The 25,590-nt window shown below is 30.9% G+C and overlaps 1 protein-coding gene across 1 annotated transcript in view; it reads right to left on the bottom strand.

The window, feature by feature from the left end:
- Window positions 1–25,590, bottom strand: part of LOC111635503 (b(0,+)-type amino acid transporter 1-like) — a 33,786-nt gene that overhangs the window by 5,351 nt on the left and 2,845 nt on the right. Inside the window, exons 2-12 of the mRNA XM_023380507.1 lie at window positions 14,683–14,841; window positions 9,196–9,263; window positions 8,740–9,013; window positions 7,064–7,189; window positions 6,836–6,935; window positions 5,979–6,023; window positions 4,824–4,947; window positions 4,613–4,716; window positions 1,917–2,013; window positions 636–785; window positions 314–482 (exon numbers count right to left, since the gene is read on the bottom strand). Coding sequence (XP_023236275.1) covers window positions 314–482; window positions 636–785; window positions 1,917–2,013; window positions 4,613–4,716; window positions 4,824–4,947; window positions 5,979–6,023; window positions 6,836–6,935; window positions 7,064–7,189; window positions 8,740–9,013; window positions 9,196–9,263; window positions 14,683–14,841 — 1,416 coding nt within the window. The remainder of the gene's footprint in view (window positions 1–313; window positions 483–635; window positions 786–1,916; window positions 2,014–4,612; window positions 4,717–4,823; window positions 4,948–5,978; window positions 6,024–6,835; window positions 6,936–7,063; window positions 7,190–8,739; window positions 9,014–9,195; window positions 9,264–14,682; window positions 14,842–25,590) is intronic.

A 25,590-nucleotide genomic window follows, 5' to 3' on the forward strand; every position in this document is an offset into this window, starting at 1 on the left:
CTTTACTTCTCTTACTGACAATTAATTGTCAGCAAAGACATGCAACTGTTGGAACTAGAAAGTGATAGAGTGATAAATATTTCATGCTGGCCATATTTTAACAGCTGAGATTATCTCCAGATACTCATTTGATAGAGGCAACTGAGTATGTTTAGGTTTGGATAAAAACAACCATTGAAGAAAGCCATATTAGAGAGAGTATTACTGAACAGTTCTTTTGCATGTTCTATAATATAATTTAAAAATATTGTATTATGTTTTAACTAAAAAAAATAGTAAATTTATTATTTATTAAAAATAAATAAATAATTACCCATTATCTTAAGCTGAATCTTGTAATGGACAAATGGTATGTAAACAATCACTCCCGAGAAAATGAACAATGAGGCATAGAGATATTCAATTGCTGGATTTTGTAAAATTGGAGCAATCACAAGATATAATGATACTATTAATACTATCACAGGAATAACAATTGGCACCTGTTAAAAAGTCAATTAGATTAGGTTAATTGTTTTGATATTTTACATTGCTAGTAATTATATAAATATTGATTGCTATTTTACAAGTAAATTATATTTAAAACAACAAATTTTCTTTGCTAAATCTATTTACTTAGACATATTTAAACTTACTTTATATGGGCGAGGAATATCTTTCATAGTCCATCGAAGAACAATAACTGAAAGTGTTGTTCCCCCATAAAATAACCATGCAGCAAAACTAAAGAAGTCAATCAAACTAGAAATATTTCCTACAGCTACCATACATATAGTCAAGAAAGCCTAATAAAAAATACATAAAACAAATTATTAAATATATTTTTATAACTTTGTAACTGTAAATATAAAATTTATAATCATATGAGAAGAAATTGTGCTAGGTAGTGATAGGTACAGGGTGAACCAAAACTCAGTTAACAAAGATTTGTATACAACATATATTTTATATTCATAGTAGCTCTACTATGAATGCTTTATGGGACAACTTAACTTTAGATGGTTGTATTTTGAGGAATCATACGTCAAAGGTATAACTCTATATGTAAGTGATGAAGATCATGTTTCACTCCTCAATTTAATAAGTTCCACATTATATTAAATTCAAAAGCTTAAACAAATACGATGACCAGAATCAGTTAACCATTCTATCAGAGCTTTATTATAGTTTCTACTAACAAAATTAAAATTGCTTAAGATGAATCTTCCATGTTTATCAATTCATAATTTATACTTCTAAATTTCACTTTTGGATAGTTGTTATTATGTTCTATGTATGTATGTCTCTTTAATCCGACATTAAGTTCGGTAGACTATCATTACAGCTTTCAGGTTAGACACTTCTTTTAAAGCTTTAATGATAGTCTACCGAACTTAATGTCGGATTAAAGAGACATACATACATAGAGCATAATTCATAATTTTCTAAAATACTTCTACGAGATTTTTGACATAAACGTGTTGTTATCAAAAGATATAAAAGTTACACCAATCAATTTTTCAATATTCTCAGTTAATTAATTTTTGAGCCGTCCTGTATTTTTTTATAATTCGTTTTTATCAATCTAATGATAAAGTTAATGTTTCTTGTTTGTCTTTTCAATCAGATTATTGAATTTAGCTGGTTTTTAATGTGGATTTAGAGAATATCTTCAAGATTTCTCTAACTACGAAACCCAGGATAGAATCTTGTGCATAGAGACATTGTGGTCACTCTATAAATTAGCTTAATAAATTATTAAAATTATAATTAACAACTTAGATAAGAAATGGCACCTAACATCTACCTCTAGTAGCAAATTATTTAGTATTAATCATTAAATTAGTGGATTTTATAGCGTGATTATTTAAGGCAATTGTTTAGTTATATATTTAATTCATTTAGTTTAATACTTCATTAGATTTATCATTACTTACATTAAACATCAAAGCTGGCATTGGAGTTAACTTGTGTATATGGATATAAGATAGAACATCAACTAAATGCCCTTCTCTTGCAGCAACAAAAGATAACCTTTAAACAAACGTAGTTCTATTTAACTAAAGAAATAAAGTATAATATAATTCTTTACTATTATATTTACTAATTTACAAGTTTCTTTAACTTAAACTATCTCGTATAATAATAAACTATAGCAAATAATCAATTTAAACAGTTTAGTGACTTATTAAAACAGTCGGTTTATAAGGTAGTTTATTTATTAACCGGACAAGAACATTAAAAAATTTTGATGGCAATATACAGAATCAGTTCTCAAAAATTACATTGCAATGATTTACTATTCACAATTTATACTTGATTGACAGGCGACATTATGCCAAATTTAGAATTTAAAAAATTCACTTTTGACTTAGTTATGGATATATTTCCACAATATATTATGTGCAACTTGAAACTAGTCCTGTTTTGTGCAAGGAAAAGAAGATAAAGTTAATAAACAAATATTTATTGTGACATATTCACAATACTGGACTGCAATTTTAATCATATCTTTAATTTATTTAATTTAAAATATATGCTCTTCATCTCAAATTAGTAATGTCTTGCCCCTGCACATCATACTTTTCCTTTAACATTAGAGTTGTGATTTCTGGTTTACATTGGAAGTTTGTATATAGTTAAGCGAGGCCTTCTGTCTCTAAGGTTTCCATATCTAGTCTCATCTTTCATCTATCTAGTGGGAATTTATAGGTCTATAATTTTTTCAAATTGCAGCCCAATTAATGTGATCTTCTCATGGCTGAATGGTTGTCAGTTAGAAATCAGATACTGTTATATCTGCAATTTCATTGTCCTGAAATATCATAGTTTTGTTTCTGAAAACTTTGCTTTGTTTGTATTTTGTCTCTTTCTCTAAAAATTTCACTTGCTTAAGAGAACAGATGATAGCTTCATTGATGCAGCCAGGGGTACAGGACAGCAATTGCACTTCTGCTACTAATAACCATATTTTTTAACAATAAAAAAATTTGTTTATGTCAGGGCTGTGGAGTCGCGTAAAAATCTACTGACTCCAACTCCAACTCTTCCTTACCATCTGACTCCGACTCCGACTCCGACTTTTCCTTACCATCCGACTCCAACTCCGACTCCGTTTCATATACATAACAAGTTGGTAAGTAAAAAGGAAGTCGGAGTCGGTGGATTTTTTGACGACTCCGACTCCGACCAAAACTCCAGCCAAAATACCAAAACTCCAGACTCCGACTCCGACTCCGCAGCCCTGGTTTATATATAAGTACCATATTTATTTATATATAAACTAAAGCCAGTTATCACTTAAATATAAATATAAACCATACACCTTAGAGTTTTTGAATATTTAGTATGGTAATAAAATATGATTTTTCCCTTTTGCATTCATACAAAACTAATGATCTGATGAAGATCTCATATACAGATTAAAAACACTAGTCATAGATAAATGTTCACTGAAATAATTTGAGGTTCCTCTTTGGTGATTTCTATTATGTATTATAATCTTCAATGTCTATAAGAATTAATATAGTAGATTTATAGTACAGTAGATCCCCCTATAAAACCGTTTCCTATAGTTATGATTCCTATAAAAATTGTGGCAGTATCCGTAAACAACGGTAAAAATAACTCCTATAATACGTAAAACGTCATCGGGCAGCCGAACTACTTTCCCGCCGTCCGTAGCGCCACGCTACGGACGTTTAGGCGGATAAATTGAGTTTAGTATCGTCTGTTCATATAATTATATATAAATTAGGTACTGTACATATAATTATATATTAATTATATATAAATTAGGTACTGTATATATAATTATATATTAACTTAATTTATTGTAACTTTATTATAATTAAATATATATTTTTCGCCGTCTAGCGTCACGCTACGGCGAGTTAGGCGACCTATCGTCTGTCCAGTACTGTAATTTTATACATTTCTTGTGAAAGAAACATTTCTTATTTAACGGCCATAAAAATTATTTATATTAAGGATGTCTCCAAAGGTCAACGAAGTTTTCGCAGAAAAATAATATCAGAAATCGCGGCCGCGGTTTGATGCGCTGTTCCGCGACGAAACCAAGCTTTAGCAACGGGCGTAGTCGAACGGTACACACTCGGTAAGCAATCCTACAATTTTTTGTTTATAACGTAGTTTATACGGATTATTTTCAAAAAAATATACGTATTTTGGAAATGTTGAGTCGAATTAGTCTAGAATCGATTAATTTTATGAAAGAAAACCTTTCAAACAGCCGTAGTCCGTAAACTATGATTCCTACAAAATTGATTCATAAAGAACGGAACGTATCTACCGTCTTATAGGGGGATCTACTGTAATATAGTATAGTACGAGAGCAAATAGCCAGCAAGCTTGACAATGACAGTTTCCAAGCTGACTAGGGACTTTCATTCCCAAATTCAACACTAGTCAGTTTTCTGGTAATTTCAGATTTCTGGAAGCCAGATATTTGGTCTGGTACTATAAAATTTTTAATTTATTTTTTAATTACAAAGATTCTAAGGCTTGCTTTGAGAACTGAAACTATTTTGTCAAAAATTTTAAAAATTACATAATCAACATTCATGAAAAGATCAATAATGTAGATTCACTGCTACTTTATAAGTTTTCTTACCTGCCTGTAGTAAAGCAACTAGCATTTCCTGCACCATATGCCGAAAAGGCAACAAAAATTGGAATGATGACGGCAGCCGGTCCTAGAACTCGAGCAGCAAATTTCTAAATAATTCATCGAGAATGATTTGCATAAAATAATCAGAAAATAAATATTTTTCTTAATCATTTATTATATCGACCTAAAATTATACATTAAAATCCATTCTTACCACTGCTACGACGTCGGATGCCAACAGTTCCGCCGGCGACATTGCTGCCAAGTATGCAATGTTTGTAAAAACATAACACAAAGTAACTAAGGGGATTGCAATTATAATTGCTCTTGGTAAGTTTCTGTTAAAAAATAACATGTTTTTAAATAAAAATATTTTAAAATAAACAGTTTTAATATGATTAAGAATAAAAATTAAATAACTACTAGTTTAATTTTGTTATTTTAGCATGGAAATTTTATGGATAATAGCAAACATCAATGTCTACTCAACGCTAATGATTCTAATTTATTAACGTAACATATCAAGTTTACTATTTTATTCAATACAACAAAGTTTATTAGTTTATTGCTTTATTGCTACATGAAAATAGTTAATATAGAATTATTTATTGATTTTTTTAATATATTAATGCTAATGCTCTGTAATATAAAGTACATGAATGATTTCCATGACCTCAGAAAGACTGAAAACCACCACTATAATGGAATCAGTTAGTACATATGAAAGATAAAAATGATCCTTTGATAGTGCATAGATACAAGTAGCAACTGAATGTGAGAATATTATGTGTGTGAATTAATCAAACATCTTTAATAATAGGTGAAATTTAAGGAACACTAACACTTTTGATCCAGGAACAGGCCATCTTTAGGCATGGACAGTTGAAAGTGTATTTGGCTGGGTAACCACAGTGACTAGTTCCTCATGCGTATGAACTCATTTAGTGAGACGATTCATTGAGTGAATTTGTACCATACGGCACTCTCAACACGTTTGTGCTGCTAATCACATAACTGAGAATTAAGCATCTAGAACTATTGTGGAAAATCATATAATTTTAGAACAGATTTGAACTAGGTTCTTATACACTGAAATTTAACTCTGACATCTTTACGATTATTAAAATGACTCAAATTATTATAAAAAACTGAGCTTTATACATTTTAAAATGTAAACATTTTTCTAAAATTAGTATTCTTGAAAGATCTTTAACTCTCATCTTCAGATTTTGAACAATTTTGTTTGAAATTTTATTGAAATAATAATAATAATAAACTAATAGAAGTGAACAATTTTCTATTTTGTCCCAGTTTTCATTATAATAAAAAAATTAGTTAATTAAGTTTAAGTTTAATAAATATTACTTACACATAAGGATTTACAAGTTCCTCAGTAACATAATTAATGTAATTCCTTTTACTTTCGGAGAACAAATTTAAATATTTATAAAAAATATGTATTCTTAATGATCAATCTTTATTATGCTAAATATTCTATTTATTTCTATTAACTCCTGTTCCTAAGGTTTAAATGTCTAGTCTCGTCTTTCATCTATCTAACTCCATTCTCGAGATTAAGGAAAGACAGATGGACGGATGGACGATAGTGGGAATTTATGTCTACAATTTTTTCAAATTGCGGCCCAAGGAAAGATAGTTGCATTGTGTAAAAGCTTTCCATAGTGACCGTGTGACATTCTACTATCCAATTGGAAGTAATGATCTAATGAGCCTGTTATTTAAAATGTATTATCGCGCATCAATTATGTTCTGATAGTATTGTAGAATTTGTAGAAATATTAGTTACTCTTCTTGAATTTCTTGAAATCTGTACTCTTCTCAATTCTTCAATCTCTACTTTCTCATATAAAGTAGTCCATCATACTTGACAAGAGAATTTCTGTTAACTTCTAATGATAAGTGTACACCCCAAAAGTGTTTGAATTTTTTAAAGTTTTTACTGTAAGTAGAGTTATATAATGAGTGTGCTATATGATTTGGTTTTCTGAAAAATTTCATTAAAATAATAATTGTAGAAAGTATCAGAATTATGAAAATGATAAAATTTATTTTTGAAAAACTCTGAAGTTATTTAGGCTTTTTTCCGTTAACTAACAAAAATTCTTTTGATGAAAACATTAGCCAAAATTAATTACAATAGATCAAAATTACACCTTTTTTTATATTTTTACCAAAAAAACATTTAATAAAAACAGCTTATATTACCATCCTTCATAAGCCCATAAACCGAAATAAAATGCCGTGGCAATATTTGAAAATGAAGTCGTTGCGTGTTCAAAATCGGGAACTAAATTCTGCGTATTACCTTTAAGATATTAAAAAGGGATAATTTTATAGATGAGAAAAGATTTCATTTTTATATTTTAGAATTTTAAATATATGCATTTATAATTTTATAATTAAATAATAGATATATTTAATTTAGAATCTTACCTTCTGCCATTTTTACTGCACCTCCAATAACAATAATAACAACTGCTAATAATTTAACAGCTGTAAAAATGTTCTGAATTCTGGTTGCTAATTTTACGCTATAGCAATTAATGAAGGCAATAAGAGCTAAAAAAAACAGAAAATTAATTTAAATTAATTATACATATTTATACTTAGAAAAAATATGAGAGATGATGGTACATTAGATATGATAATCTGAATGAGTGAGTTGTAAAGTAAAAAGCCTTCCACTGTTGATAGGCTGACTATAGTTTCTTGATGCCAAAATGGAACAGGAGCTGCAATTGATAAATAAAGACCCTCTCTTATTAAAATTCCATCAAGAAATATAGATGAGCATTATTAGCAATTTGTTAGTACATTATAATATTGATTTAGTGGTGTAAAATAATACATAAATTTTGTTTTGTTTTTGTATTGAGAGCTTAGAGGCAGTGGCGTAGCGAACATAACTGGCGCCTGGGGTACGACTCTTTATTGATACTCCTCCCCCTCCAGAAACAAATCTTGTTTGTCTTGGAGACCATTTGGTGTCCTCTGCGAGTGGCACCCGGGCATGATAGACCCACTTGCCCCTCCCTTGCTACGCTAGTGCTTAGAGGAAAGTATATGATCTTTTTGAAAAATACAGTACACATTTTCACATTAAAAAATGCAAATAAAACAAATAAAAATCAACTTTTTACTATTTTTAAAATAAAATTTTAATTTATATCAGTTTCATATTGTGTTTTTCATAAAAAAATTTAAACTTTAAAAACATTCTCTGTGTCTGGGACTGGTCAAATGATCAACTGACTCCTGTATGTGAATATAGTCATTCATCAAACCATAAAACTTGGTAATATGACAATGACATATATGTAAATGATTGACCATAAACACCTCAGAACATTTTTAAAACAAAAATCAACCAAAATTAATTAAAAAAACTCATCTTCTTGAATGAAGAAAATGAAAATGAAATAGATAACAAGACATATTTTGAATTTCGACTATCAAATATAAATAGATTGGTAGAAAGACTGGAAAACAGATAGTGATACTATAACAGACAAAAAAGAAAAACTTCTTACATCAGTGCTTCTCAAAGTGGGCAATATTATCCCCTGGGAGGTGTTTGAATTACCCAAAGGAACATTAGTCATGATAGGAGGCAAAAGGGTGTCAATAGGCACTGTCACCTCCTATCCCTGTTCTGTGTACATAGAACAGGGACACTACTGCTAATAGTCATAACCAAGGGTTCATCAAGGGTTCAAATAATCCAAAAAGTTTGAGATGCACTGTCTTATATGATATAACTTAAGACCATGACAACTCAAGTGATATCAAGCTGAGTCATTCTCTCTCTCTCGCCAATATGCTGGTGCAAGCAGGGTCATATTCCCTACCTCACAATCCAGTATATTTGTTTTATACGTTTTGTATATTATATGTAATTAGTAAATGTGGAGTAATAAATATCTGGGATTCATTTGGTGAATCTATGCAATTGTTTCCTTCTGTTTTCCTACTACTGCAAAGATGATTTGCATGGATGAAAATACACAGCTTATCTGAGCGGAGATTTACTACTGTATCTCTCAGAAATTTATTGGTTTATTTTAATATTTTTAGGCATTAATTAAGGTAACAATTTAAACTTAACTTACATATACATAAGCATGCAGTAAGTTTTTTAACAACTGTCGGCGAATCACAGTTTGGATAAAGAGGTTCCACGACATATTCGGCAAATGTCAGGCACATGATGGCAAAAGCGGCAGGTTTCATCAAGAATACGCAAGTCCATATATATAAAAATGCCGGAATGGGACCTGCATGTCCCATTCTTCCAAATGTTTTCAACAGGTATGCATATTCTCCACCTGACATCGGTATAATTGTACCTAACTCTGCATAACATAAAGCACCTGAAAAAATTATCTCATTTAAAAATCTGAAATATAAAATTTAAATAATATATAATTAATAATAACTATTCAACATATTGTAAATTGCAAGGAAATAATTCCATTTTATGATTTTAAAAGCATTAAAAGTGGCATCTTCTATTGGTACTTGGNAGAGTTAAAAAACCATCATGAGTTTGGCTAGGCCTATAATACTAGTAAGCATATGGACACTGATCCAGATCTTTCTAATACACCTTTAGGTGAAATAAATATTCCAGATCCTAAAATAAAGAGAAGAAAATGTTTAAAAATTTCATTAAAAATTTAATGTAAAATATTAATTTAGTATAGAAAAGTGATTTTTTCTCATTTTAATATTCATATAGTCCAATAGAAGATGCTGTTATAAGCAAGATTAAGTAGCATTAATAAAAACAGAATTGCCAAAGCTTGCTTCTTTGAAAAACTGCAAATGGAGGGCAAATTTGTGATGTAGGCGGTAGCAGCACAAATGGATTGTATGGTCTATTTTTCCTATTACAAAAGGGTAGATTTGTAACAGGGGAAACCAGCAGAAATTTGAAATGGGAATCAACAGGAATGCCCAGAGCAGGAGGAGAAAGGAGCAAATTGTCCTGGGCTCCAAGGAGTTAAGGCCTCCAATTTTTTTTTTGTTTAATTCCTTTACTTTAATATAGTATCAATAATTTAATTTTCTGAAGGGCCCAATGTGTATTTTGCCTCACACCCCCATTGCCTTTTGGGAAGCTCAGGGAATCAAAGTGTAATCTGTGAAAAATTCTAAGATTCTTAATGTGATTTCAAATCCCGATCCATCAAAGCAAAAGGAAGATATCTCATCACATGGCTAGCAAAATTAACAGATGACAAACAATATACATAATGATACCGAATGAAAAAATCATCAGCATAAAAGTACATTCTTCATCAGATGGCCATGCTACAAGAGATGTTACTTTGCTCCTGAAGATATCTGGGTTTTAATCATGTTGAGATCCTAATAATTTATCATGGGCAGTATGGCACAATTTACTCATGCTATCTGGTGCCATTCAACTAATTTGGGGCTGAAGTACAAAGTACTGATGTCTCGCATTAATTAATCAATAAATCAAAGTATAATTATACACATCAACGACTCCAAATTTATACAAATAACAGTAATAAAGTTTTTGGATATGTGCAATTATAGAAAATGATTAAGTAGCATGAAAGTAAGGCAAGTTTTACAGCTATAGCAATTTAAGTGTACTGTATTTCATTATAAATTAAATATAACAAGAATAAAATATATTCTTGAATAAATACAACATTATCTTTAATACTGAAGGGGATATAATTAATTTTATCGATATCTAAAATAAATAAACTCATTCAAAATGCAATTTTAAGATGAAAAATAAACAACTGTGACACTTCTGTGTTATCGAAAACGGAAGAGAGATAATGAATCATTATTTTGCTCCTTAAAAACTGCTAAATTTTAGTTTTAAAATTAATTATCATAATTAAATTTTAATTCGTTAAATAAAAATAATAATGAATTGGATTTATTATGTGAGAAGCGAGATCGTAATGGGCTTTATCATTGATTAAAGACAGAAAGGCTCGTATTCAGGGCCATCAAGAAGGGGGAGATGGGGATTTTCTCCCATGTCCGGAGAAAACATAGGAGCCCTGTAAAATTTAACGTTATTTTTACAGAAAATAAACTCTTTGAAACTTCTGTTTATCAAGAAAGAAACATTCCACACATTTCATCTGTTAAAAAAACAAAAGGGCTATGAGGCAAAAGAGCCCCAGGTCTTATGGCTGAGCAGTCAAGATGACAACCTACCGCTCTGAGGGATCCGAGATCTAATCCGAACTGGGTTGAAAAATCCCCAAGAATATCCTCCCATTCCTCACCACCTGGCTGCCCCATTGTGGGCCTGGTCGAACCCATAATGGGTTTGCTAAAACAGGTCCTCTTAATGCCCACAGGACGAAAAAGTTTGAAAAAAAATCCCAGGTCCGTACAAACTCTGGACTGCTTTGCTCGTAATGAAATCGATCAGAATGAACTTAAAAAAATGAACCAGTAATACGTGGGTGGGAGCACAGATTAATTCATCTAAATTATTCACGAAAAATCATCATTGATCGAATTGTGCCGATCCTATGCATCAGCATCAATAGTGTAGAAATCCTTCGAAAGATTTAAAGAGGCTGCAATGGGCATTTAAATGTCGTGCTTTGCTTCACTTTTTAAATTAAGTTAAGTAGGCCTGTAACATATATTTGGGCGTATCTGAAGCATACAGAAGAGCGGGGCCATAGGCAAAGCCCCGCTCTTTTATGGGCTTCAAATACGCCCAAACATAGAGGCTTCAGATACATGCTGTTCCTTTCCATCCGGCGCACTATTGTGAACCTGGCAGAACCTGTAGGAGCTTGCTAAAAAAATCCTCTTAGTACTCACAAGATGGAAAGAGTTAAAAAACCATCATGAGTTTGGCTAGGCCTATAATGAAGTCGCCGGGTGATGAGGAACAAGGCCTGACACCCTAGAAAAAATTCATAGCCTGTTTTGAATGCTGGATGCGAATCCAGGGCCCCAGTAGCAATAGGCGGATGCCTTAATCGTCTTGGCCAAAATGGACTTCAATATTATTAAATCAGGCTAAAATTTACACACTCAAATCACTTAATTGGGGGGAGGACATTATAAATTCTAAATATTTTAAATAATATATAGATTATTCATAATTTAACGAAGTGAATTGATCAATGATATACGATCCAAATTCCAAATTCTTTCATCCACATTATATTTGCAAAACAATTTATGATAAATTTAATTTTATGGAAGCGTTGAAAAGCTCAAGGTTTCGAGGTTTATTCATAGTAAAATATCAAGATACGAGTACTGTATATTGTTTGTATAAAATGGCTTCAGCATTCGAATTAAAAAAAAATTTTTAATTAAATATGATATAAACTAATTTGTTGGTTTGTATATCATCGTATTTCAGTAAGCATTGAATGGACATACACTACGTAAATCTGGGCATTGCAGGCGGTAAAGATACATTCTACTACTTTTTTTAAACCACTTTCCGCCCTATGTGCACTCAGATGGCTTCATTTTAACATGTCTATTAAGTCTTCGGCTAGGTAGTGAGGTATGGGGCCCTATATATTCGGATGCTGCGAAAAATCTGTGTGGTAGGCTTCCACCTTAACCGCTTAACCATCCGGCTAAATTTCAGGGCAGTCTGGTTCTTTTTCACCCTCAATTGTCTTATTTCGTGGCTGGCCGAACCCACGAGAAGCAAAAAATAATGAACCTCTTGGTACCACAAAGCAAGGAGAATACGACCATCATCTTCATAATTTGGAGCGGGGCTTCCTATCATTCACTATAAATGGTAACATAATTGTAATAGATGATGTACCGGTGTAAAACTCTCCAGGAATTTTCTATGGGTGATCGGGTCCCTTTGGCTTCCCCATTGTGACTGATCGAACCTACGATCAGCGTGACTAACAAGTAAGACCTTCTTAGTGCCCACAGGAGGGAGAAAATTAAATTCATTTCACTTAATCTGAGAATTTTAGCAAAGAAATCAAAATAAATAAATAGATAAATTTATTTTAAATAAATATGTCGATAGACTGAACTTTAACGTATGAAGAAATATTCCAAAAATAGAGAAATTATCGGATTTCGGATCGATCAATGAAACTTAATAAATTTTATCATACGTTATAAACGATATAAAATATCAATTATTTCTATATAAAAATTGTGAAGTTACAACGAAACGATAAATAGTAAAAAAAAAAATCCAATAACGAGTTGCTTAACTTTCCAGGCAAAATTTGGTGGCGCCATCTGTTATCATATTTTATTTTAAAAAAACCTTTTTATATGTTTAACTATTATAAAATGGCAAAAAAACTTAATTTTGAGGGTAGTGTTGGATTTTATAAAAAAATTGTAAATGCTAATAACGAGTAAAATCGTCATTAAGTCCGACCCTACTTAAGATACGCACTGGCCCCTTTATCTCCCCACTCCCTCGATCTATAATCACCAAACTTTAATAGCATCAATTCCCCTAATAAACAAACCTCTCTACAAAATTTCAGACATTTTTGACAAAAAGTACAGGAGTTATTAAGCTTCAAACAGGATGAATAAAATCGTGCCCCCCCACACAGAACTAATATCCATACATACAGAAATTACCACCGATGTTTTTTTTTTTTTTTTTTTTAATTTCTTGACGTTCCAAGGTGTCCTGAGCCCCAAAAACGTAAAAATCTTGAAGGATCATTTTTTGACCGATTGCCATACTTGTTGTATATACCTCTATTGTATATTAATACTACAGCCGAAAAAGTAAAAATATAAAAAAAATACATTGAAAAAAACATTTTATTCGTTACAATTCTTTCCATTCTGAAGCTCATCAGTGTCCGAGTGTATAAAAACCAACGAACACTGGTAATTGGTCGTGGGTTCGTACCTGACCAATAGAGTTTACCGGGAGTTCTTCAGTGTGTAATACCTAAATATGGGTCAATTTCCCATAAAATCCTCCCTTGACAGATAAACATATTTATAGATATATATACAAGATATAGAATAATTTAGAACAACAGAACAAATAGAAGAAGAATAGAGCAATAGATCCGACCATCCAAACCACAAATCCAAATACACATCATAAATACAATCTTCTCTTGTCATTACACTTAAATATAGCCTAAAGCAAATGGGGGAATGGTCAGAGTTACAAAACACTTCACGTTAATTTGTGGGCTGTATTATAACTTTCAGCATAATTATGCAACTCATTATGAGAAAAGAGTTGCACTGAAAATCGCAACATATCATAATACTGTGGAATCCGAAATAAATTCCAGTTCATATCTTCACCACTGTTTTAATAGTAAATCTATAACAAATTTATGATTTTTCTGTGATTACTTAAATTTGATTGAATGGTTCCCATCCTAATTTAGTTACCTATTTCTCTTCTCCTTATCTTCATTTACAATTTGGTTTTTAAATATGCTTGAAATCCACAAGAATTATTTTAATCATTCTAATTATACAGTTATACAGAATGGTTGCGTGTTAAGATGAAAGCTTGATGCTTGAAGATACGAGTTCATATCCGATTCAATCTCCAAAATTCTTCATGGCAGTGTGGATCGGGCGTCGTTTCTCGTTCCTCACCTTTCTGGTCGACTTCAGTATGGATCAGGTTCATCTGTAATTGGCGTAATTATTGCTAACGATAATTACGCTCATCATGGGCACCGGTTTAGTAATTAAAGTGTAGATAATTACGATAATGTATGGACTAATTTAGTAGTTATTACGGCCACATATGTTATTTATAACTTATATTATGTTGTTGTTTGTTAAGTTATGGCAACACAACACTTGGGCGATCTGCCTAGGGGGATGCCTTCCGGGAGGTCTTTTTTAAGGGAAACTGGCCCCCTATTTAGGCATTACGGACGTGGAGAAAACCCGGAAAACTCCACGTGGCCAGCCCGTCCGAGCGAGGCGCGAACCCACGATCGAACTCCCAGTGTTCAGGGTACGAAGACCGCTTGGCCACTGGTGGATTCTATAACTTATATTAAGTCAAATCAAATAACAATATCAAAATGACTTACCAATCATTCCTCCAACAATAAGTCCCACTGCACTAATCAGACCCATTTCACGTTTTAGTTCAACGCCTTTATTTTCTGCATTATTTTGTGGTAGGAGACTTTTGCTGTTGGATTTCTTTTCTGAAGGATTTGATCCAAGTTTAGATAATTCTGTATTAACTGAAATATAAAAATACTTTATTGTTTTATTCATTGATTTAAAATGCTGGAAAAATAAACAATATAAAATGCTTCAATTGATATTCGTGAAATTATCGATCTAATGAATAAATAGATAAGTTAATTAATTTTATGGCTGGACTTCCCAACGATTAGGGTGGTAGCCTACAGCTTTGAGGAGTCTGGGTTCGAATCCGGACAGATTAAAAAAAGCCACAGAAAAATGTCACAAACATGTCGGGTCCATCCACCCTCACCACTCGGCTTTTCCATCACAGGCCTGGCCTATTAGTGGCTAAACATCGAAAAGTCTTAAGTATAGAGCATAAGACTGTAGGCCGTCATGGGTCTCATCTTGGAGGCCTACAACCCAAGTTAAGGGCAAGTTCACCATTGCACCCGCCCTCAGCTTTTAATTATGATAGCTATTGCAATTCCTGTCATCTTAGTACCAAGGAGGCCATTTCATTTCAAAGAAAATCCTTATAAACGTTTAAATATAATAATTATAAATGTTTAAGTATGTCAAAACACCAAAGAAACATTTAATAATTCATATTTTAAAATTGCAATCTTAAATTATTTAAAACAAGAGATGAAGAAGACAGTTGTTTCATCTGAAAATATCTGTCCTTGTGGTTTAAAACCAAATAATAATAACGATTACAACAGGGTTCATAAGGTTAAACCGGTTTCGAGAATGACATTTATATAGAGTAGTGTCTTCTAATCAAAGTCGAAATTACGCAACTTTTCTTAGAATTCCCTTTGCAATTTATTTTGTCTGCAATTTTTTATAGTATCAATTTAACTTTCCTGATTATTCAGAAGAGAAAGAAACCTTTCTTCGAACATGAAACCATAAATTTACAGGAACTTCGTTAACGTGCCAATGAATATACCATTAAAATTTGATAATTATTTATTTTAGTTAAACATATGGCATATATTTATTTTTAATCTGCAGGCTTTTTTTTACATTTATTTATTTATCAACGTCACATAAGAGTGGTTTACTCTTACATTAAGGTAATGTGACGTTGATATTACATCATATTTACTCTTTCATTTCAAAAAAATGACGACAGACTGACAATTGCAACGTGCAAGTTCTGTAAAATAATAGTCAAATTTCGATCGCAAATTCATTTCGAAATAAATATTAGTGTGGAATTTTATTGTTGTTTCTCCGAATTTCGTTATTTTAGATATAAATTATTTTAAAAAAACAGTTCATTAAATGCTCGTGCTTTTGTTGTTGCAAGTTCGATTATAACTTCATGGCCTTAATAACACGTAACAGATACGTGAATTAATGACAGTTAGATGTAACGGAAGGGCAATATTATGCAATCGCGAAAGATAAAAAAAATCACTTTGAAGATTTGTAAATACAGTATATTAATTCGGTGTTCTCTCTTCAATACTATGTGAACGAAATTCCTCATAGGGATTTTAAATTTTCATGATATTTTGCGTAAGTTCTAATAGAGGAAACAGTAATTTCCTGCAAAAATTTTAACCATATATTGCTTCTCAATAAGCACATTCTTTGATTCGATATATGATACATGTGTTAGTTCGTTAACGTTATCTTGGACACTAAGAGGGTATTTTCTGCGCCCATCTTGGATTAGGCTAAGCCCGCAATGAGACAACAGAGTAGTAAGCATTCCATTTTTCTTACTACCCGCCGGGATCGAATTCTGAGAAATTTTATTGATGAGTTGCTGGAATATGCCTGATTTCATTCCACATCACCTAACCATCCCATTGAAAGTCTGGCTAAATTCGTAATGAGCATAAATAAACCCTTCTTTGTGCCCATAAAACGCCAGATGGCCAGGGCAGTAAAGAACTAACTTGCTGTTATGAAAGACCCGGGCCCTGGTACGGGTAAACTCAGAAATTTCCACAGATGTGCTGTCCCGAATAGTTAAGGTGTCAGTTTATCGCACTGAGGACCCGATCGGGTCGAAAAATCCTATGTATTTTTCGAAGGAATACGTCAGGATATCTCCCCCGTCCATCCTATTTTGGACCTTGCCGAACCTACATTAAACTTGAGAAAAACGCTCTTAGTGTCCATAGGGAGAACATAGTTTAAATGTATTTTAAAAGAAATACCCGGTTATGTGAAGCAGGCTTACAATAGACACTTTTAGTGAATGCCCTCAAATATAAATTGATTCCTCTACCCTCACGACGCAAGCCGTCCCACTGTGGACCCGGTAAAATCCACAATGGGCTTGGTTAAAAGTGTTCAGAGGGCGGAAAGAATAAATATAAAAAACTATTGTTTAAATATTACTATTTAAACAATACTGACAAATTGCTATTATGAAATTCTCAAGTTGACGAGTCATTTAACATAATTGTCATTCTGCTGCAATAACATTCCTTTTAAGAAAAATGTATAAAGCCATTAATTTACAAGATTTTTATTTGCTTTATTTAATAGTCGATTCAAATTTATTCTTTATCGCCTGACGCTCTGGGGAATCCGAAATTAAATCCGAGCGAATCCCAAGCATTTATCATGGGCGATCCGCCCGGATATGTCCGTTCGTCGATCCCATTTTGGGCCTAACCGATGGGTATAATTTGAAAGGCCCTGTTAGTGCCCTCAGAGAAGAAAAAAGACATTCAAGAATTCGGCAGACCTACAATTAGGGCAGGCAGATGGTTAGATGTGGGCCCAAAATATATGAGACAATTCATTCAGGAAAATTTGTCAGATCCCTCAGAGCAGTAGGACCATCATCTGGACATCAATGAGATCCAATTAAGAAAATCTTTAATCTTTTGAGAATCTTGCTAGGCCTGAAGGGCCTAGCAAGGAGGCCTGAAAGCTCCAGGTCGAGAGGAAATTGAGAAGGAGACAATCCTAAAATTACACAAAATTTATTAATAGTATAACGATATTTATTTTAGTTTTTCAATAATTTTCTAACAAAATAATGTTTATGAATAAGAATTGTTTAAAGTTCTAATCCGAAAATGATGATGATGAATGACGAATTTAATGACGATATCAAAATATTCAATACAATATAAAATATAGAGGTTTTAATGAATGCATAGTGAACTTAACAAATTTTTCAATGGACTTTTCTTAATGAATAATTGTTCTTTCTTTATTGAGACGTCAATTTGAATTATACAAACATGTTTTCTCTCATTAAATTCTACGTCTAAACAATAAAATGTATCAAGTTCCCGGTGATTTATGCTTCCTTCATTGAAAAATAATTAAATTGCGAAGTTCTTGTGGAGTTTCTTTTATTTTTGTCTCTGTTATCAAGTATTAAAATTTGTTAATTTTTGAGAAAAGACGATGTGGAAATAATCACGTGCCCAACAATGGCCGAGTGGATAAAACCCCTGAATACTTGTAGTTAGTTGGTCGTGGATTCGCGCCTGGCCACTTGGGGTTTTCCGGGTTTTCTTCACGTGTCAACACCACCATTTCCAGATGGCTGGATGGCCGAGCGGTTAGAGTGGCAGTTTCTGCTCTGGAGGACCCGGGATCGAATCCGAACGGGTAGATCCCGGGTCCTCCAGAGCAGAAACTGCCACTCTAAGGAATTTTTTGGGTGTGATCCGTCCGGATATGTCGGACCCCGACTCTCAACACCCGACCGCACCATTTGGGTCTGGCCAAACCTGCTAAAAAGAAGCCTCTTAATACCCCACATGGAGAAAAGAGTTAAAGTAAATCTCAGTTTCCCATAGAAAGTCCTCCTGGAAGGCACCCTCTTGAAAGCAGTGACGCGTTATCTGTTCACGCAAAAAGAGCAATTTTCTGGGGCACCCGCCAACAGGAGGGCCTAAACCAATCTTTTATAAACTTATTAGTGTATTAAGAATATCGAAATTTACAATTAAGCTATATCAGGGATCCCTAGATTGCCGGTTGGTGCAGGCGCAGGGTGCACTGGCACAGCGCAGAAGTCGCGTTAGAAAACGAACGAGGAAACCGGGGGGAATTCCCCAAAATTTCCCTAACAAAAACGTTTGAAGTCAACACTGTACATGAAGCCCCCTAATCCAAATTTTCCCCGGGATCCCACAAATCTATAACGCTGCCCACGTGTTGTATTCCATCAAACAAAACTTTTACCATCTCGGCTAACCTACAACGACCCCATAGCTTATCATACCCAATATGAGTAGAGGCATCGTTCTCTAACTGTCAAACAAGCTAGCTGATCCCATTGCAATCAAGCTCACCCGTAATCACTAACTAGTATTATGGAAGACATATAGCCTATAGCGTGTTGGTTACTCGCTTTACTCGATCGAATCGAATCAATGAAGAATTTCTACAACAGACGAAGAGATATAGTACTGATAGACAAACAGACATACCACAAACGGGTTTTTAATCAACGTAAAAAAACAACAGTACTGGTTGATTACTCAGACCGGTTTATAATTAGAACGTAGTAAAGAATTTTAACAAATAAAAAAAAATAATAATTTTATAAATATTGATTCACGTGTTAAATTTCAGTACGCGTAGTACAGTACAAGTGTACACTCGGCGAAAATAAACCGAGTAAATGTGACGCGAATTTGATTACGGCATTGACACGTGGGGCCCACACTAAAAGATATTGTGACGTACTGTTAAAAACTTTGACACTTAAACTTTCATTCGATAGCATTTTTTTTGTTCAAAGAAACTCTGAAGTTAATTTGAAATAAAATATCAAAGTTGTCGACGTCACTGTAACCCTGTATTATATACTATAATACATACAGAGTGATGTGACAACTTTGATACCTTTGAACTTTGAAAATTGCTGAAAGCCGTTTTAAAAATTCGACTTTTTTAATTTATTATTTTAAAAATATATTTATAATTTACAATTAAGAACAGAATTTAATTAATTTTTAAAATTAATTAATTAAATTAAGCAGAATGTTCGTAGTGTCTTCCAAAACAACACTCAAGTTATCAAGAAAAACTAAATTTTTTTCATGTAATATTATAACCTTGGATTTTTAGATAACTTTTTTTCAATATATATTATTTATATAAATATAAAAACCTCTGAGCGAGTTTCTTATATAAATAATCGAACTTAAAATAACATTTTATCAATGATCTTACTCTTTCTTTAATTAGGGAAAGATGCCCCATGGAGTAAGATACAAATACAGTAGAGCGTCGTTTATCCGAATCAATTGGGGACTGGGGTTGTTCGGATAACTTATTTTTCGGATAACCGATTATGTACGAAAAAATATATTAACCTATCCCGTATTAAAATTTTTCTCCGTTGCGTGTCGCTTCGCGTTGAATTTTCATCGATGTTAAGCCTAACGTAAACTTTTTAAAATAATAATCGTGGCTATTGTATCGTTAAAAATGATTTCTCTATGTTTTACAAACGAAATAAATACATTGAAAAATATAAAAACAAATAAAAATTATACTTTAGGCCGATTGGAATTCTTTCGGATAACCGACGTTTCGGATAACCGACTTTCGGATAAACGACGCTCTACTGTATACCCAATAATAAAAAATATTTGTATATTTTTATTGGGTAAAAAAATAAAGTGTAAAAGTGTAAATCATTATAAACAATCTCTCATTTATTCATAAAATAAATAAATAATAATAATAATCAATTGAAACTATTGGTTAATTGTAATAATAACAGTATAAATATTTAAAACAGGTCAGATAAATATGATACTGAATATTAAATATTTGCAATTTAGAGTTTGCCAGATAGTTCATTTATTATAAATATTTAGGACACAATTAACAAATGCAATTAAAAATGATGAAATGTTCAACTCATGAGAAAATTTCCATTAAAATTAAATTAATATGGTCAAATATGGTTAAGAAAATCTGTTAAACAGTCGATTAAAAAAATAAATAAGTAAAAAATAAAATAAAATATAAGATTAATTAAACTGACGTAACAGAATAAATGTTTAATAAGTTAAATAGTGTTACTAATAAAGAATATCGCGTCGCGTCACGTCAAGTGCGCCAACGCAATGCGACGCGATACATCCTTTCATTAAATTCAATTAAGTCAGTCATTAATTTCAAATATATTAAAAAAATTGTATATAAATCGATTTCTCTGTAAATAAAGCATTAAACAAAAGTTAAATATAAAAATTAATTATTAATTAATTAATTTTTTATTGTAATTAATACGGCTATATTTAAAGCAAATCAACGAGCAACGCGTCAGAAGTCGCGTTGTATCGACGCGACGCGACGCAATTCACTAAATCGACATTCTGACTGCTTATCAATTTCAGTCGTAATTAATTACAATTAAAATTTTTAATTATAATAAACTTATAATAAACTGAAATCTTAATTGGAATTAAAATTTTAATTTCAATTAAGATTTCAGTTACAGTTAATTATAATTAAAGATTTTAATTTGAATTAAGCACGATTGTAAGATTGCCGTAGACAATAAGCGCTGTAGCATTGACTTTACTACATTTTTAAGGTTAAAATATAACAAATACATTTTCCTATATCTTCCATCATATTCGGAATGTAGAACATTTAACAGCATACAGAAATTATTATAATTCCTTACAAAGTGAACTATGTATACCCGGAAGAAGAATAATGTTGATAGTGAAATTTAAGGAAGTTCAGCACATGTTTTGAACTCCTTATCATTAAAAAAATCACTCAGCAGTATCTCTTGGAGAGATAAGAGAAGAAAGTGTAAACTATATTTCTGTACGATTCCCTGATAAAGATCGCAGAACGTTGACCTAATTTTTAAATGCGGCTCGTCATTCGAACGTACACCCTTTTTGATGTTGACGCCATTGAAGAAAAAATAAAGAATAATTCAAATATTTAGATCTTTTATTTGGAAATTTGTATTTATAATAAATTAAAAAAGAAATACACGCACACATACATATATATATACACAGTCAAACCTGCCAACAGCGGCCATTTTCAGGAACTTGTTTTTTTTGGAAAACAGCATACAAAATAACCTCCAAATAGCGTCCATTTTCTATGTTCCTGCCAGTGACCGTTCTTCGGAGGTTTGCCTGTCTATGTATACAGTAAAACCTGTGTAAACCGGACTCGCACTATACCGAATATTTTTCCATTTTGGCAGGTTTTTTAATACAGAAAATCGCTGTGTTTCCAATAGTTTTTCCGGTTTAGACAGGTTTTCGTTTTAGATAGGTTTTATAGTACGTATAATTGAATATTTTATATGTAAAAAAAGCTAGTAAAAACAGTTTAAATGTATTTTTGAAAAATATAACGATCTATTTCAATTGTAAAGTGAAATTAATATTTTCTAATTACAGTTAAAATTGAAATCGAGTTGAATTTCAATTTCAATTTTAACTGCAATTAGAAAAAAACTTAAATTTCAAATTTTTAAATTTAAATTTTCATTTGTTTTAAGCTCATTGTAACTACAAAAGTATGTTGATCATTCAACAAAAAAGTATGTTGAAATCCCATCAAAAGTTTATTTCTGGATATAATTTTCCTTTACATTATTACATATTTTATTGTTTAAAACGTATTTTCCTCCTCATATTTACGATTAAACTTAATTACAGTAAAGAAAATATTTTAAATATCTAATTTAAATTGACACTTTCTTTTCCTTTAATCGCGCTTTAACTATGCCTGTAAACTTTACACCAAATGCAGTTTTAATCGAGAATTTTAATTGTAATTAAATTATATTTGAATATTTTAATTGTAATTAAATTATATTTGAATATTTTAATTGTAATTAAATTATATTTGAATATTTTAATTGTAATTAAATTATATTTGAATATTTTAATTGTAATTAAATTATATTTGAATATTTTAATTGTAATTAAATTATATTTGAATATTTTAATTGTAATTAAATTATATTTGAATATTTTAATTGTAATTAAATTATATTTGAATATTTTAATTGTAATTAAATTATATTTGAATATTTTAATTGTAATTAAATTATATTTGAATATTTTAATTGTAATTAAATTATATTTGAAAATTTTAATTATAATCAATAGTTTTAATTATAATTACAATTAAATATCAGAGTAATTGAAGATATTAATCGTAATAAACTATAATCAACAATTGTAAATTGTCCTTAACGGTAACCGATCTTTTTATAATTTTAATTAAAACAACTGAAATTGATATTTAAATTTTAATTACAAGAAAACATCGTTATTTTAAATTTAAAATATCATTTTTATTTTATTTTATTATTATTATTTTTTTAAACAATTTCAGCCAGAAAACGAAACAATTCATTCCATTCTTTGTCATTAAATATTTATTTAAGATATAGTTTGCGATTCACTTTATGCAATAACCATTTATTTAGAGCTACACAGGAATTAAATTACAGTTAAAAATAATCACTTGAACTTCTTATTATTTTTTTCCCCTAAATATAAATAGAAATCATAAGCTTCTTCAAAATTAAGTATAACGGAATACATATTTTTCTATAAACCTAATTAATAACATTGTTGTTAACATTGCCAATAGATAAAATTAAATAAAATTGAATTTTTGAACGCAATTAAGCTCCTGCATTTTGAAAGATAAACTTTAATTATAATAGAATTAAAAATGATCTGATTTCCAAGCGTATTGCATTCGAAACTCATTGAACTAGAACTAAATACATGTTTGCAAACTAGTTAAACTAGAAATTTTCTTGCATATTTAAATATAAATGATTTCCTTCCCCCGTAATTTTAATTATAATTAAATTGTATTTGACATTACGCATGCTTAAACAATTAAAATTAAAGGAGAAAATGAATTTTTGAAGATCTAATTATGCAACTAAATCCTATCTGTAGCAGTTCAAGCCATTTCAAAAGACATAACCTCAAAATAAAGCATCATGTAAGAATTTTAAATAACTAAGTTTATGGCCAAGTTTCTTAACTAAATTAAGAATTCTGAAACTCGAAACACTAATAAAATAGAAGAACACAGAGAAAAAAACTGATCTAAGTGAACTAATTCTATGCATAACTTCTATCTGAATCACTATAACTGGAACAAATCATAAATTGTATAGCAGTCAGGCAATAATTTTTCTGAATATTCAAGTAGTTAATTGTACTTATATAATATGTACATAGAGTTAAACGTGTTTATAACTAAATTAAAAATACAATGGAAAAAAATAATTGATTTAAATGTTATAATTATGCCCATAGTTTGTGTTGGGTATTTAAAGTAGAATGCATCATAGAGCATTGAAGAAACAATTTTTCTTCCCAGTTAATTGATTTAAAAGTATATTTTAAATAACAATTTGGCATTTTAAATTTCAGTTTAACATTTTAAAACCTGAAAAATTATTTAAGTAAGGCGTTAAAACTATGTTAAAGGTAATAATTATGTACTAAATCAAGCTAGTAAGCCTATGTATATAATGTATATATATTTATGTTTATAAAATAAAGGATCAAGGGAATAAAAATAACTAAATATAGATATTTTTTCATCATATTTTCACTTTCACGTCATGTTACTGGATATAGCTTGAAAGACCTTGAAGTGGAAAGAAGTCAAATAAAATTTTTAAGTCTCCCACTTGCATTAAAGTCATAAACAAGCACTAGATGGCGATGAAACACTGGAAAAAACTAACTGAAAACAACAGTAATAGCATTTACAAATCCTGGTAAACCCAATCGAAATTTCAAAAGAATATTTTCTATAAAAATTTTGAATTTTTTGAATATTTTTATATATATTTTTCTTTTTTTTTTTGTAACATNGATTTCAGTTACAGTTAATTATAATTAAAGATTTTAATTTGAATTAAGCACGATTGTAAGATTGCCGTAGACAATAAGCGCTGTAGCATTGACTTTACTACATTTTTAAGGTTAAAATATAACAAATACATTTTCCTATATCTTCCATCATATTCGGAATGTAGAACATTTAACAGCATACAGAAATTATTATAATTCCTTACAAAGTGAACTATGTATACCCGGAAGAAGAATAATGTTGATAGTGAAATTTAAGGAAGTTCAGCACATGTTTTGAACTCCTTATCATTAAAAAAATCACTCAGCAGTATCTCTTGGAGAGATAAGAGAAGAAAGTGTAAACTATATTTCTGTACGATTCCCTGATAAAGATCGCAGAACGTTGACCTAATTTTTAAATGCGGCTCGTCATTCGAACGTACACCCTTTTTGATGTTGACGCCATTGAAGAAAAAATAAAGAATAATTCAAATATTTAGATCTTTTATTTGGAAATTTGTATTTATAATAAATTAAAAAAGAAATACACGCACACATACATATATATATACACAGTCAAACCTGCCAACAGCGGCCATTTTCAGGAACTTGTTTTTTTTGGAAAACAGCATACAAAATAACCTCCAAATAGCGTCCATTTTCTATGTTCCTGCCAGTGACCGTTCTTCGGAGGTTTGCCTGTCTATGTATACAGTAAAACCTGTGTAAACCGGACTCGCACTATACCGAATATTTTTCCATTTTGGCAGGTTTTTTAATACAGAAAATCGCTGTGTTTCCAATAGTTTTTCCGGTTTAGACAGGTTTTCGTTTTAGATAGGTTTTATAGTACGTATAATTGAATATTTTATATGTAAAAAAAGCTAGTAAAAACAGTTTAAATGTATTTTTGAAAAATATAACGATCTATTTCAATTGTAAAGTGAAATTAATATTTTCTAATTACAGTTAAAA

This window comes from Centruroides sculpturatus, unplaced genomic scaffold, assembly GCF_000671375.1.
Source record: "Centruroides sculpturatus isolate CEXI.00-Female unplaced genomic scaffold, Cexi_2.0 scaffold91, whole genome shotgun sequence".
Classification (NCBI taxonomy): Eukaryota; Metazoa; Arthropoda; class Arachnida; order Scorpiones; family Buthidae; genus Centruroides; species Centruroides sculpturatus.